This window comes from Vigna radiata, chromosome 7, assembly GCF_000741045.1.
Source record: "Vigna radiata var. radiata cultivar VC1973A chromosome 7, Vradiata_ver6, whole genome shotgun sequence".
Classification (NCBI taxonomy): Eukaryota; Viridiplantae; Streptophyta; class Magnoliopsida; order Fabales; family Fabaceae; genus Vigna; species Vigna radiata.
The window spans coordinates 30273908-30289988 of record NC_028357.1 but is presented as its reverse complement, the minus strand read 5'-3'; the positions used below and the strand labels follow the sequence as shown (position 1 = coordinate 30289988).

The 16081-nt window shown below is 31.8% G+C and overlaps 2 protein-coding genes across 3 annotated transcripts; both read right to left on the bottom strand.

Annotated features, from left to right (window-relative positions):
• Positions 1 to 526: 526 nt before the first annotated feature.
• Positions 527 to 1905, bottom strand: LOC106768023 (expansin-like B1). The gene is made up of 4 exons (XM_014652989.2): positions 1752 to 1905; positions 1479 to 1585; positions 1087 to 1401; positions 527 to 954 (listed from the first exon to the last, which is right to left on the bottom strand). Exons 1-4 carry the CDS (start codon positions 1873 to 1875, stop codon positions 757 to 759), a joined length of 744 nt encoding a protein of 247 aa, XP_014508475.1. The 5' UTR covers positions 1876 to 1905; the 3' UTR covers positions 527 to 756.
• Positions 1906 to 6077: 4172 nt separating this feature from the next.
• On the bottom strand, positions 6078 to 14770 carry LOC106769221 (ATP-dependent Clp protease proteolytic subunit-related protein 4, chloroplastic). Of its 2 annotated transcripts, none has more exons than XM_014654743.2 (8): positions 14457 to 14770; positions 12800 to 13003; positions 10854 to 10909; positions 8863 to 8989; positions 8389 to 8466; positions 7914 to 8027; positions 7734 to 7842; positions 6078 to 6346 (listed from the first exon to the last, which is right to left on the bottom strand). In XM_014654743.2, exons 1-7 carry the CDS (start codon positions 14718 to 14720, stop codon positions 7771 to 7773), a joined length of 915 nt encoding a protein of 304 aa, XP_014510229.1. In that variant the 5' UTR covers positions 14721 to 14770; the 3' UTR covers positions 6078 to 6346; positions 7734 to 7770. The 2 variants fall into 2 exon arrangements, with proteins under 2 accessions (XP_014510229.1, XP_022639118.1); XM_022783397.1 differs by having other exon boundaries at positions 6078 to 6343; positions 14457 to 14769.
• Positions 14771 to 16081: the final 1311 nt, after the last annotated feature.

Genomic DNA, 16081 nt, shown 5'->3' with positions numbered 1-16081 from the left:
AATTTAAGTTTATCTCAACACTGTGAAGGTTATTGGTAATGCAAGTGTGAGTCTAAGTTCTACGTTAAATAATAAGAAATTAAAACTTTATGTAAAGATGAAAGATTCATTAATTTATTGTCTTAAAGTTTGTAGTAAAGAGTGATATCAATCATTTATATAGTTAGATTCAGATGTTATTAATGTTTTAGTAATCTACGTGTAACCTTCTCCTCGATAGACCCATTAACATGCAATCAAATTGATGTAATAGATTAAGAAAGAGCATGATTAATGGATCGATGGGGAGTCCATGATTTTAATCGAGCAATTCAGTGTTAGACATATTGCCCCTATATTCTTGATCTTTTATGCAGCCATAATGGAACGTAAGCCTCCTAGTATGGCTTGTATACAAATTGCTTTTCTCAACAAAAGAAGAGTAGAGTTTCTACTTTTCCATTCTAATCTCGCTTGCTTCATTTGTCTTCGTAATTGAGCAAAATAAAAAAGAGATAACAGAGAAAATTGAAGATGAGAGATGAGATACCAACAAAGGAGAAAGGAGATGATACATTTATTTTATCCAAATTCATGTTATCTAAGATGGAAAAGTACATGAATTCCCATTATTTTAGTCCCCTAGAACAGAGACACATAGAGCAGTACACACAAACATTCCTATAGTGATAACAGTAACTAAACAGAAACAAATTGAATACTAGAGCCTATCTAATTCGAATCTGTTCCTGGAATCTTGAAGTGGTTTTTTGTATTCTAATTAAGCTGCACCATGGTGTCATATGTTGCTCCGGCCGTCCAATCACTGGAGATAGCATTCCTGGACTGAACCCAATAAATCCCTGCACTGCCACTAACTTGGAACCTCAAGTAGATTTCACCTCTTGGAGGGTTGCTATAGTCAAACATTGCCCCAAAGGCCCTGCGCAATGCCTTCCATTCTTGGCAGTCTTGCTGCAAAATTAACATCATCTCATCCATCAAGTTTACTTTCCTTATTCCTTTTACCATTTTTAGTACAAAAAAAGAAAGCTTTAATATATAGAAATTGTTGTACTTAGAATTAACTGCGTGATCAAAATATACCTGAAACAACTCAACAGCAGTGACATCGTATGTTCCGTCTACATAGAGAACCACAACAGCAAAGTAGTCAGGGTTTCTGCTGTGTTCATGAACCTTAAACACGACATTGTAGCCAGAATAACTACACGGGACCCTTCTGTATTCAATATCCACAACACCATATTTGAACAACTCTGCAGATGCGTCTGCGTTGCGTCCCAATCTCGAGAAGGCGCGTGGGCTCATGATGAAGTCTGTTCTGTCTCCCTCACCATAATCTGTTGCCACCACGAATGCTCCGTTTTCATCGCAATACTGTGGTATCTTGCACCTAGCCTGAATCATCATCGTTTACATTATAGCACATATAAAAAATCTATTTTTTTTTTTCTTGAAAAGCAAAAGAAAACTACCTGATAGCATGCTCCACAACCGCTTCCATTCCTCCATAGCCTTGACACTCCTGCCACACTTCCATCATTCACCGTTCTCCCATATTCGCCAAAGCCACAAGCTCCCTCTGAAAAAATTAATGAAGAATACAATGTTGAAATAAGGAGGTACAGTGTAATGTGAGACTATTTGAATTTTGGTTTGAAAAGCATGCAAGATGATTATTGAAAGATGCAAAGAAATGTGGTTGGTTGTAGTAGGAGATGAGGTAGCTAACTAGAAGAAGGTCATACTTGGATTCCCATAGCAATCAGGGCTACCATAGTATGTTGCTCTGGAGCATGTAAAAGTGTCCTGTGATATACAGAGTGCAGGTAGAAATAGTATGACAGAAAGAAGGCCAAAACTAAGTTCCATATCGAAATGAGAAATAATGAGAGTGATTTGTGATATAGGAAGCAGAGATATGGGTTGATATTTATAGTAATGGTCTGAGGTGTGTGTAGATATATGTCATACATATTTCAATGTTGTCGTAACAGTATTCTGCTACACTCCAAGTTCAGACTCATAAAACATAACTTGGTCTTCAAAATGTATACTAATAACTGGATATCTTGTATATTTTGTTTCATATGTCAAAAGGATATATAATATTTTTATGTAATCATCTTTCATTATTACTTCATTATTTAGACTTGCAAAAATTATACATATTATATAAGAATTAAAATTTGAAACTCCACTCCAGGAAGCTAAAAAACTGTCAAAATTTTTCATTTTATCGTAAGTATACAAAATGAATTTTTGTTCACATGGAAAAATAATCCAAAAGTTAATTCTTCATATTTCATTTGTCTCTTGTTTATATGAAGAAAAATTCTAAATACGTTTATCAATTAGAGAAATAAATTATTAATAATGATATTTTGTATCGTACTATTTTTTATCATCAACTTAGTTTATAAAATATTTTGGTTAATCTTTCATCATAACTCACATCCTTGTGACAAATTTTTAGAAAGTATTTAGAGGTGTCAAAATTCTTGTATTAGCATACATAAATTTTAAAGATATTAAATATATAAAATATATTAAAATTTTAAGAAATATATTTATATATGTAAATAATTTGGAGGGTTCTAAGATCTTCTCAAGGATAACTAATTAAACTCTTCCACTACTTTTGAATTAGAAAGAGTTGAGAACATATATATACAGAGAGAGAGAGAGAGATAGAAAGAGAGAATAATATAATGAAAATGATAAAAATAGAGAAGTTAAAATTATTAATTTTTTTATATAAACTTTTTTCTTTTATTTACATTGCATAAAAATTCATTAAATTTCTAAATGTCTTTTTTTTTCTTAGAAAAAATAATAGAACATGAAGACGGGGTCTCAGTCCTATGAATAAAACACTTAGCTAAAGAATTAATTTAAACCAATTTGTATGTGTTAATGTTTATCCTCTTGAGATAAAATAATCTTCATCCTTACTTTTTCAATCGACAAGCTCTCCGCCACCCCACTCCAATTTTTCTTTTTTTGAAATATATTATATTTATTTATAGCAATAATAATAATAAAAACATAGTTTTTTAAATTATTATTAAAACTATGTGTGTTTACAATTCATTCATTCCCATAACACCCTCATATTTTGTAATTTAATGAAAAAAGATGAGTGCTAACACCTATTTATCTACAGTTCTTCTTAAGAATAACTTTCACTATTACTCACTTAACAACATCTTAATGGAAATAATTATTTAAATATCTACAAGTTTACACCTGTCAATTAAAAAATAAATCCTTCTTTCAATAGGCTTTCTCCCTATAAAATATTAAAATTAATTGAATTGAAAATACCTCATATTTATAATGTGATTGGTTTATAAACTACATTCTTATATTAAGCTTAAAAGTAAGTAATATGATAAGACAAAAATATTAAAACTTTAATTACTTAATAAATAAAATAAATTTTATAGAGACTCAATAAAAATTTTCTAAATTTATAAAAATTTAAATTTAATTAAGCTCTTACTTTAATAAGTTATTAATGCATATTAGCATTTCAAAACAATAGCTTCAAATAAAAGTTTTATTTTATTATTTTATTTTTAAAATAATAATAATAATCTTAATTTTAATAACACAAACTAAACAAGATGACTACATAAAATACGAGTCATGTTATCAAAGTAATAAAAAAAATAATGATAAAAGCTCAATTAAAAAATATAAACTTTTTAAATACTTAATGAATAAAAAATTAATAAAAACTTAATTAAAAATACTTGTTATGAAATCCTTGAAACTTAATTCCAATAACATACATCAAACTGGTTTTATGTTTATCCTAATAGAACTATTTTTAGAGCATATAGTAGTATAACATTATGGTATATAGATGGAAATCTGTAAGAAAATAGAAAAGTTAGAAAGAAATAGAGTAGAGTGATGATGATTATTCCACACCTACTTAAATGTGTAGCAGCCGCGTTGGTTGTAACGCACCCACCCACACTCCACAAATTATTCTAATTCAATTACCACGACCTTCTTTAATTAGGTCAAAACAAGTTAATCTCAGTTGCCGCCAAGTTATAAGTGATTTTATTGATGCCAAGTATAAGCAGAACTAGTAGTGTTAATCTGAGTTGTCCCTCTCCACATTTTATATTTCTGCATATTATATCTATACTATTTTAAACTTTTAATCAATTCAAGTTAAAATACTATATATCATAAAAGATTATTGTTAATATTGGAAGTCTCATATCAATTAGAAATAAGACCAATTTATAATATATAAGTAAGATACAGACTCACTTTACAAACTGGTTTTGTGAAGTTGAGTTAAGCCTAAAACTCACTTTTAACATGGTATCAGAGTTATAATTAGAGCTTATTCTGGCGATATTTGTTAGACATATTGTTCCACTCGCTATTGAACCATTATCGGATCACTGAAAACTTTAGTCTCATTCACTTTTGAAAATGTCAAATTTCAATACTAATTATTAAAGGTTTGATTTCATACAAATTATGATTTTAGTTTCTCAAACCTTCAAAGTAAAAATATAGTTCAAATAAAAAAACTTACAATGGATTTTGTATAAATTTTACAAACAAAATATATTTGTTTATTGGAGCCAATATGAGAATCATTCTTGTGAAAATTAAAGTGAAAGAAACCATCAATACTAACACAACAGGGACAAGGGTGCTAAACGCTATTATTAAAAAGTTATGCATGCTAACAAAAAAATTAAATGTTAGATGATAGGTTTATCTTTAATATAAATTTTATTTAACCAAAAATCATTTATTAATACAAATATTAAGAATTTATGTGTAGATTATTTATTTTATTAACTTTTTGTACCAATGAAATCATTTGAAGGTGTTGTAAATCCAATTTAAGTTAAATATACCACTTTCATCCATTTAAAAACTAGTAATTTGTCAGCTATAGTGGTTTTGGAAGAATAATTTAACGGTTGGATTTGAAAATGCATGCATTCTAATATCACTTGATTTTTCATAACCATTTAGTATAATATTAATAATAAATTATACACATTCAATTTAACAAGGGATTTTCCATCTTATAAATTTTCTCATTTCTACCCATTAGCCTCGAATTCCAACCTTGTGTTATATAAAAACACCTCCCCAAATTTTGGATTCTCTAACTTTCAATGGCCAAAGTTAGATTTTAATACCAATAAAAATTTAAACCAAACCAATAACAAGAAATGCAAAGATTATGAATATGAAAAATAATTAGATATAAAAGTAAAAATCATAATTCATAGAAAACGAAAACACATGTTTATGACCAATATAAGATATAAGAAAATTTTGAATAAATGCACAAATGTGTGTATATATATTTGAAAAGAATAAAGAGGTAAATTGGAGGAGTAGGTGGTTCTCAAGTGTAGCCATCCATGTGGTTACTCCTTCCTCCTTACACAAAGCTCCCAACAAACAGGATAGTGCTTTCAATAATTCAACCTTTTTCTTACACTCCTTTCCTTTCTTTCACCAATTATTTTGTTTCCTTTCGTCTTAATTTTTAAATTCAATGAATTCTAAATATATGTTGAGAATTGAGAGGTAGATAAAAGAAATGTCTCGTGAAGAAGAACGGAGTAGAGATGAGAGGGAAAAAGTCTGGAGGGGATAAAATAAAAATTAAAATAAAAGATAAACTCGGAGGTTTGTAAAAGAAAAAAGATATGAAAAATCATGAATTGAGAAAAAAAAAACATAAATAAGAGACATTGATACTATAATCCTATAATGTATAACATATCAATATCTTTTAACTTTATCCGTTATTATTAATCGATATAAGTAATAATTAATTGTATCTCTTAATCAATAATTTGAATTTCAATTATATCCTTTTAGAGATTGAATAAATCATATTAGAAAAAGAAATAGTTATCACTTGATGGTTCTATTAGCTAAATTTAAGTAAATAATTTATTAGATTAAATTGATACGTAATATACCGACTGAATTAAATACACATTTGAATGAGCTTCAAACCTCCGGTTTCCCATGGCAAATTTCTTAACAGTCTAAAATTTGAGATACCGTTCTTCAAAATTGCTAAACATTGGCATTAACTGTAATTGAGTTTCGTGCTGCTGGTACTGACAGGCAAAAACATTTTGAATTAGAATGAACCAGAATACAGTCATGTGTACAACATATTAGAAAACAAGTAGTGGTAGATCCTTCAGCCTATTGTTGGGGAAGGGAAATATGGTCCTATGGTATTAACAATTCATACTATAACATCCGCTACTTGCTTGGCATGCTTGCCCAATTTCACTGCTGATCTTCTTCCATTTCAGCTGATCTACTTCCATTACAAGAAATATTTTATTAAGAATACAAAGCATCATATCCAAGAAAATAAGGAATCCACAAAAACTATACCATTTCCACACAAATTCCTATAGACAAGAAAGTTTCATCAGAAATACTTCATACCATGCAGAAACTGCCTCTGATTGGAATAAAAGGAAAACAATCACAATTTTTGCTACATATTAAAGTACTGTATTTACTCTTTACCCCCTCAAAAATCAATGCCAAAAATGGAAACAAATGGAATCGTCTTTTAAAAAACAAAAAAGTCGAATATCTATAATGGCCATCAATTTTGACAATTCTCCATCAAAGCCACTTAAATTAGATAATACATAAAAATAGATAACTAAGAGACCAACGGACCAGCAAATATGTGAGTGGCGTATTCCTATGTCTCCCTTACATGTGTCTTCAACGCGTGTTGTGAAACAAGCCTACTAACAAGATGAAACTAAATCCGGCCAAATACAAAAGTGCCTATTCACAAATTTAATCAGAGTCTTGAATCTTGACTCTAATGGCAATTCATGAAATATTTGTCATGAAAATGCACGAATAAACAAGTATACCAAACAGCCCAAGCAGAAACCTTAGCATGACCATACATGTCCCTTCTCCTAGGATTAGGATTCTCTAGTCAGAAGTAACTGCACCATCATGCAGTTCAAATCCGACAGATTACATCTCATATTTCAAATTATTCGTTGTAAAATAAAGCATTTTCATGGTTTATATTTATTCAGAGTTATTCTTTTATTGTAGAGGATCTTCATCCGTTACAATATATTTGTTAATATTTTGGAGGTAGGATGAGGGGAAAACATTTTGCACGGGTGTATGGACATGAAAAAGTAACCGTTCCCTTAATTTTATGCTTGCACTTAGTGGTGGAATAGAATAGAATAGAAACTAGAGAGGTTGTGGATGTCGTTGTCAATCAAAGCTTACTATTTGGCTCATCAAAGTGAAAAACTAATTGAGAGCATGCATTATACTCCCGAAAAGGTTCAAACAAAGGGCTTTGGGGCTCCTTTCTACACAAAACATGAAGCACTAACTCGTGCTTGGCGCAATCATTAGACAACGCTAGACCATTACTTGTTTTGTGGGGGCAAACACCAGAAACGTAAAGCCAAGTGTAAATGGAAAATATTATAGCCATGGGTGATTACTTAATTGATCAATGCAAGATTTACGAGCACTTAATTTCTGAGCATCACAAACAACCCATCAAAATAATAGCTAAGAACCATAAGATTTAAAAAAGAGTTGTTGCTAAAAAGGGTACATTTAATCTTCTAAGATAACAATAAACTAAATCAATTTTGAAGTTGCAACAACTGTTTAATACAACAATAACTTGAGATGTGTTTTACCTGAACTCCGAGAAAATTGCAATTCAAATCCCAACTGTCAAATAAGCCGTGCCTTTTTAAGATCAGAAACAACTCCACGATCCTCAGACCCCCTATCATTGTATATAACCTGCAAAAGGACAGTTCATTTTATTTTCAAGTAAAATAAATGATAAAACGAAAATGTCTAATGGCAAGTACCTTGTCTATGATACCATACTCAACAGCTTCACTGGGGCTAAAATACTTTGGACGCTGAATATCATTTTCAATCTGCTCGGGTGTTTTTTCCATATGCTTTGCATACAATTTAACCTTTAAAAAAACCAAACATCATGCACGAGTTGCTACAATGATCTTTCAGTCAGCTTTTCTTAAAGATCAGTAAGGCATACATTCTTAAGAATCCATATTAAATCAAAATTATGCAGCAGTCCATTGAAATGTCCAAATACAACACAGTTCATAATCTCATGCTTTGTGGTTGAAGGGAACCAAGAAATGTTTGGCTACTGCTCAACAAACTAGCATTTCAGTAGCAGATAAAAAAATAAACTAATATTTCAGTATTTTAAAGGGACTAAAATTACAAAAGTATCCACTGGTCCAAAAATCTTCACAGATAGTAATACATAACTAAAAACTTAGCTATATAAAATTAGATAGAAGAACATACTAATTCTGCCTTCACATTATTGACTTCTCTTCTTGCAAGGTTAACATCTGTTGCTTGACCTTGAAACCTTGCAATTGGCTGCAAATTGGAAAACCATACAGTTCAGATGTTAGGATACAAGATCCCAAAAGAAATACAACAAACTAAGTAACTAGAAAGACCACACCAACAGCTTAAGCCTTGGGGATAGTTAGGGGTTGTTTCTTTAAGAAAAATGTATATATTTTCATTTTAAATTTCTCTTTTAATTACCAAACACCACCTTATTTTAACCTTATTTCCTGTTGTCAAATCCTTGGTATAGAAAATGGTGAAAAACAACTTTTTATTGTTTTCTGTTTCAACAATTTCAAACATGAAATGATGAACTTTTGGAAATAGGCAACACTAAAAACAGAAAATGAGAACAGGAAATATTTTCTTAAACCAAACTGCCTTTTCATTTGTAATAGTCACAAATGGTGGAGTACAAACCTGTCTTATCATTATTGTTGATGATGGCAAAGCAGAGCGGTTTCCCTTTGCACCTGAAGCCAAAAGCAATGCTGCTTCTCCCCAAGCATTACCAACACAAAGAGTGAAAATAGGAGGCTTGACATACCTGTATCACAACAACTAAGCTAGATTTATAAATATAAACACAAACATTATATGGGGAAGTTGGGAAAAAGCTATAGAATAAAAAGAAGTATGTTTCATCTTCAGGTTATAATAATTACAGGAAACGTAAACATATCATGTTGGAAGGATTGGTGAAAAAATAGGTCACTAAAGATGGTATTGCTCGGAAAGAATATAACAAAGTTCATGTTTTAGGTACACGCATGAATATTCTTATTTATAATGAAGAAGAGATAGAATAATAAGAAACAAAATCAATATCTGATAATGATAAATAATTGCTAAAATATTTCCTTATCAAATCATATCATATCTTCCTATTCAATATAATCAAATCATATCTCCAGCATTCCTCCTCGAGCTATGGAGCATATCCATCAAATGAAATAAACTTGTTACAAATGTCATCATAAAGATCCCTCAAGAGACTATGTAAACACGTCAGCAAGTAGGTTGTAAAAGCTGCCAAAGTAAATAATAACAAAGATAGTAGATATTCCCTAGACTAGGCATGGCTTTCTCTCTGTCAAGGTGACCATTAATCTTCAATATGTATTGTCCTTTCAAATCGTATTGAAGAGGGAAATGGTATACATTTATGCGATATAATCCTCTTGTATTTCAATTAGCATAGTTGAGGAACTTATATACATATAAAGCATTACTTAGGAATTTCCTCAAGGTGGAAATATGTATCACACAAGGTGGAAATCAAGATTGTTAGAAGTGGAAAAAGGCCACAGGCTGCCAGAGGGCAAAACTGGGTAGAAGACAAGATAGCTCTCAGAAAGAAAAAAAATTGCTCTCAGGACCCTAAGGTTGTCAAAAGGAAAAATATAATCTTAGCACGTGGTCGATGTCAGAAAGCCAAAATACTCAGACAGTCCAACAATGGTTGAGAAGAAAAAATGCTCAGAGGACATAGCAACAGTCAAAGAGAAAAAATGGTCATCGCACAGCAAGCTAATGCCACTGGTGACAGTCACTAGCAGGAAAAATCTCTAAGAAAGAAAAAAAATAAACTAGACGGTAAACAATACTTGCTGGAATCATTAAACATTGCTCGGCAGAAAAACGTCAACAATAAATAGTGCTCACCGGAAAAAGTTGATGGAAAATTGTACTTGCCAAAAAAACGTTGATTAGTAAACAACACTGACCCAAAAAAGTCAACCATAAATAGTACTCACCAAAAAAAGATAGCAGTAAAAACCACTCATTGGAAAAACTTTGCTGATGAATGTTATTGTTGGCTGAAAAAAGCTTTCTAGAAAATCAACAGTGAACAGTAACTCCAGTGGGAAAAAGCTTGCTGGAATATCTTCGCCTTAAACAATAATGCCAGCAATGAACTGTGATGGCAGCAGTGAACATTGGCACGAAAAAAAAGGGAAAGTAAATAGAAACTAGACAACAAACATGATTTCTAAAATATGTAAACCTATGAGCAGTGAACCCACAAGAAAATCACAGATTAGGAAAAGAATTTATTTAGAAATCTAGAGTCAATTGAAAACCTTGATACAACTTATAGAGAATCATTTTCCATCGAAGCACTACGGTAAGGATGCTTATTGTGGGTATTACTGCCACTCAGATTATTACACACAGAGGGACTCATGGATTTCAAATTATTAAAATCTTAACACAGTGCCAATATAAGCATAGCCAACTAAAGCACTTCTCCACCTTACAACCCATAACTTGAGCAGAGAAAATGAAGAAAGACAGCAGTTAAATTTCTTCCCATTTAATGACACCTTTGTAGTGTATACGTAAGAGCCTAAAATAAGTGAGATAAGGAAAATAAATAGCATGATCACGGAAATGATAGCAATAACAACCTCATCACATCATAAATTGCAAAGGCCTCAGTCTCATAACCCAACTTCTCACCTCCCTGAAAGAACAAAACAAAATTCTATTAAGAAAATGAATATTTCCAAGGAGATTGTGGCACCATATTTTAGAATCTTATGAAAATCATTTGCCGTCCTTAGTAGTCAGAAATGAAAGCATTCAACAGTTCATATAGATTCATGTAGTCTCCTCATAGTAGGATAAGACTAGGTTCTTGATGTTGTACATGATATTGTCATAAAACTGAGCAGCTCCCTGCTAATTATACAGAAAGGAATAACATTGTGTTGATTTTATTAATTTCATTTAGCTAGGCTATATAAAATAGTTATTAAATTATCTATGCCTAGGGCAGATTTCTAGCTTCAAGGCATCTCCATAATAGCGTTAAACTGAACCCAAAAAATATTACGATTAGTAATAGTTTCTCAAAGTTTCAAAACTTGTTGATATTCTTTAATTTCTATGGAAAGTAGCTTGACAAGTGTAGGCATGGCCTCACCCTATATGATAAGATTATATAGCTTATTAAGTACGATAGTGACTTCAATTACCGTATGTAGGGGGGTGATTGTGTACCGTTTTAATTTCTCATTTGTTTCTGTTAGATATATTATCTTTATTTTATATTTATCTTTTATCTTTAGTTAGTTTGTTATTATTTCTTATTTGTATTTTGGGCTTAACCCATATTTCTTCTATTATAAATAGAGAACTCTATGTGTGTATTTAACACAAGGAAGATTAATCTAATATATAATTTTTAATATATTCAACATAGTATCAGAGTCTGGTTCCGATCTTTGGACATGTGAGTTATGGGCCCACCACGCTTCCGCTGTGCCCAAAATACAAATAAGAAATAATAACAAACTAACTAAAGATAAAAGATAAGTATAAAATAAAGATAATATATCTAATACTCTCCCTCAAACTGGTGCATACAAATTGTATGTACCAAGCTTGTTACTAATATAATTCATAAAGACTTAATGAAAATATCTGCTTTATTCGGATCCTCATTCGAATCTATATATTTGTATCAATTTTCAACATTTTAGACAACAGAACAATTCAGTGTTTCCTATTCACTCTTTTAAAGTACATGCATGTATCAAGATGATACGTGTTACAGATTCAATATTGATCCCCTTTACTCAAATTCGTGACTCTGATACTTTAAAAGATCCTCAAGCCATGGTGTATAAAACCGTGAGGCTCAGTAGATCAGTAGGCTTTAGATATCCTTCATCTTGGGCATAGCCTTAACCAAACCCAGAACCCCCACCTCCAGCCCAATGCTTGCAACCTGGTTAGACTAGTTTGGACTTAGCTCTAGAGCTTCATTTTCCACGCACTATATCACAATCTAACGAGAACATGGACTAACACTCATCAATATCTCAGTTCACCATAATTGCTAGTAAAGCAATTTCCATCAACTTAGTGCTTATCAAAATTTACATTGGTTTGTTTCAGATTAATATGCAAAACATAACATTTGAGCAAATCTGGCAATTTCTTAGCACATTATGCATAAGTAGGTATAATTTGAAAAGGGAAACCCCCAAGAGCATGAATTTTATCAAGGTGTGCAACACCAGCAAATAATATCCATAGTAGTTTCCAAAAAATTATTGCATTAACACAATGAACCCAATTATATTTCTAATGAACTAGCATAATTTGATCTGACCCATCTACCTCACTATCATTCCTCTAATACACACAATCCCTAGTCCCCTCCCTCCCCTTATCAACCCCTCTTAAGACACGTGACTCTAAATCAACCCAGCCACGCTAAATGCACCTTAGTAAAAAGGAAAATGCTTTAAAATTAAATAAATCAGATATCAACACACATCAAGCTATCAGAAAGTATTTCTTAGGTGAAAACAGGATGAATACGAAATAGAGAGATAACAGCTACCTTAGTTGTCCCAGTGGAGTTTATGTAGAGGTAGATAGGCTTATCATCATCTTCATATTGAAGGTAAAGAAATTCTGCTAGAATCAACTCAGTGACAGATGGAACAAGAGACATGCCCAAATAAACAATTCGGTTTTTGTACAAGTAAGAAGCCAAGTCCGGTGGAGGTTGTTCATAGGCACTCCCACTTGAATATGGAATAACCTATCCAAAGACAAAAAGAGAACAACAAACCTGCATAAAGATGGTATATATTGTGCCTCAATGTGCTATGAAATATTGTACATTACAAGTTATGCCATTTATTCACACAATACACAAATCAAACAAACAACTTTGCGCTTTAAGGAACCGTGGTAGTTAAGGAATGTTTGTTTCACACACTGCACAGCAATAACCATATATGAGTCTCTTTTCAACAGAAGAAAAACAAAAACAATGACAGCTCTATGCATATAGCATCATACAAAAACAAATAAAATAATAAAATGGAGCTCCCAGTCCTCTCCACATATCTATCAAAATGAAGAAACTGTTCATGGACAGCCAACGAGAATCCACTAAACAAATCCTAACCCTTATCAGGTAGATCAGTATAACGAGTAAGTGACAAAGAAATCTAAAAATTGCATGCAACGCAAGATGTTAGAAGGGATCATTGCCTCTTCGCTAATTAGGAATACCTTTCCTAGTTCAGGCAGAAAAATTCTCCAATAGTGCATCGATCTAAGATGCTATCAACTGTGATAAATGGGGGCAAACTCAGCAGAAAGCGAAAAGAATTACTGTTTGTCAATCTTTGGGATTCATAGCATTCAGTAGATAAGGGTTTTCCATTTTTGAAAATTGAAAATCATTTTGACTTGTAATATGAACATTGTGCTTGCAGAATGAGTAGTTTATTTATATAGAAAGTCGATGGGAAAAGCCAAATATATTACTGTTTTATTTTATAATGTTAACAATGTTTTTTTATAAGGTGTGTTGGGCTTTCATGGACTTCTGTATCTTCAGGGATTAAAGTGGCATCTTTGTGAACAGGCTAGAACAATTTAGAACATAACATGAGTTTTATTCTACATTTGGTTTCAAAAATGAAACAGAAAATGTGGTTAAAAAAGGATTGGCTACGTCAGTAAATATTTTCTTCTGATTCCGAGAGAGAAGGCTATTTTCGACAATGTTAGACTTCTCTGCCAACAACTTTGTTTTGTTGGGTGTTCGTGATTGTGATAATGATGACCACAAGGACTCATTGATATATTTCAAATCCCTAATGTGCGACCTGAAAACTCTGTTCTAAAACGACCTTAGTCGTCATAAACCCCCCACTCACTTCTTCTCAATAGCCGTCAAAGTGAAATTCCATACCTTATAAATTGTATAAATTCTTCAAACTGCAACCGCTTTTGTTTAAGCAAAACAAAGACTATAAACCCTACGACCTCATACGCTGATTAGAAACTAAACCCTTAAACCTATAAATTCACACTCGAAAATATCACAGTACGCACAGACAAACGGTGAGTATTCACGCCAAATCAGAATCTAAATTATTACAGTATTCACATCAAATCGACAATCTCTTATCCAATTCGAAACCAACATCGCAAACGCGAATGTGAAGAGCGGATGAAGAAAGGTGGTAAAATGGTACCATAGTAATGACGCCTCGCTTGGCGTTGGAGCCACCAAATGAAGCCGGGTTGAGGGAGGATGGTCGGAGCTTGTAGCCGGAGAAATGGCTAGAGGCGCTGCTGATTAAGGAACGAGGAGCAATGAAATTGGTGGAGAGAGATGTCCTGACGGAGGAGGTCGACGAACTCATGGCTCGAATAGGGGTTACGGTTCGAGAAGAAGACGGCAATGCCATAATTTGCTTGTTGAGTGCGAAGCTAGAAGCAGTTGAGGCAACCTCCATGGTGAGTGAGCCACTCCGTGAAAGAAGAAAATAATGGAAATGTAAGTAAGTCACGGCTTTTAAATGGATGTTCTTGGACTGAGCATACGAAGTTTCTTGCTGCACTCCATAGCTTTCTTGCTGCACCCTCATAAAATTGTGTTTTCCATTTTATCCTTTTTTTTAATTTTAAAGTTTATAAATCAAACTATTTTAATTTGTAATACGAAAGTTATTTTTTATTTAAAAAATATTTTTAAATTGTACAATCTAGCAATCAAATTATTTTTATTGGAAGCTTCTTTTAAGAAAAACATAAATTTCGACTTATATAATTTAAAAGTCACTTTTTTAACATTGTACTGGAAATATTTTTATCTTTGTGATTATACAATCTAGAAAGAAAAAAATAGGAAAAAAAGTGTATAGGAGTTCAAGAAAAAAAGTTATAGAGGTGCATGAAGAAACTACTACGAGCTTATTAGTTTTCGGCCTAGGCAATTTCTTTACTGTGTGTGGATGTATGTAGCTAATTTCTTCCTACACTCCATATTTTCTATCTATAGCCTACATATTTTATAATGAAAGCAATTTTGTTTTTTCAAATGTGATCTATAATGATTTCTCTTTTTTATTTTAAGGGTCTTTTTGATGTGTCTCAATTTACTACAACTAATATTCCTATTATATGTGATTCTTTTATTGTGTCTAGTTCATCGTTAGATTTTCCTCATCACTTCAAGTTTATAGTTAAAGATATCATTTCCAAAAAATATTAAGTAACTCGCTTCAAGTGTCAATTATTTTGTCTCCTCCATTTGTAATAACTAAGTTTGACCTCCGTAAAGTGTCAATTATTTTGTCTCAATCATTTCCATATTATATTGTTTTTAATTATCATAGATTATATTCACCTTTTTATACATGTCTTTTGTCTACTTCTTTTGTAGTTATTCCTAAATTGGTTAGTGATGTCTTAACCCAACTTGATTGACATCAGGTCATGTTAGATAAACTAAGTGTTTTTATGAATAGTGAAACTTGGGAGTTTGTCCTATTATCCTATGAGAAATTTGTTGTTGGTCGTGGGTGAATTTTTGTTATCAAAGTTGATTCTAATGATACTATTGTTTGCCTTAAAGCTCAACTTGTGGTTAAGGGTTACATATAGTTTTTGGATTGGATTATGGTGATATTTTTCTCCAATAATTGTTTGTTTATTTTTAGTCATGATTGCTCTTCAAGAATGACTCATTTATCAATTGAATACCAAAAATGTTCTTTTCATTGAAAATTTGCAAAAAGAAATTTATATAGAACAACCTCCTGATTTTTTTGTTTAGAGAGAGTCTTCTAGATTGGTATGTTGTTTTTGCAAATCT

Bases quoted from the DNA above. Each gene is read 5' to 3' on its own strand.
- LOC106768023 (XM_014652989.2), bottom strand. From the start codon at position 1,875: ATGGAACTTAGTTTTGGCCTTCTTTCTGTCATACTATTTCTACCTGCA. The intron at 1,586-1,751 runs GTATGACCTTCT...TAATTTTTTCAG, and splicing joins TGATTGCTATGGGAATCCAA to AGGGAGCTTGTGGCTTTGGC. The intron at 1,402-1,478 runs GTAGTTTTCTTT...ATGATGATTCAG, and splicing joins GTTGTGGAGCATGCTATCAG to GCTAGGTGCAAGATACCACA.
- LOC106769221 (XM_014654743.2), bottom strand. From the start codon at position 14,720: ATGGAGGTTGCCTCAACTGCTTCTAGCTTCGCACTCAACAAGCAAATT. The intron at 8,467-8,862 runs GTTTGTACTCCA...TCCAATTTGCAG, and splicing joins CAACAATAATGATAAGACAG to CCAATTGCAAGGTTTCAAGG. The intron at 7,843-7,913 runs GTACTTGCCATT...GTCCTTTTGCAG, and splicing joins AGTATGGTATCATAGACAAG to GTTATATACAATGATAGGGG.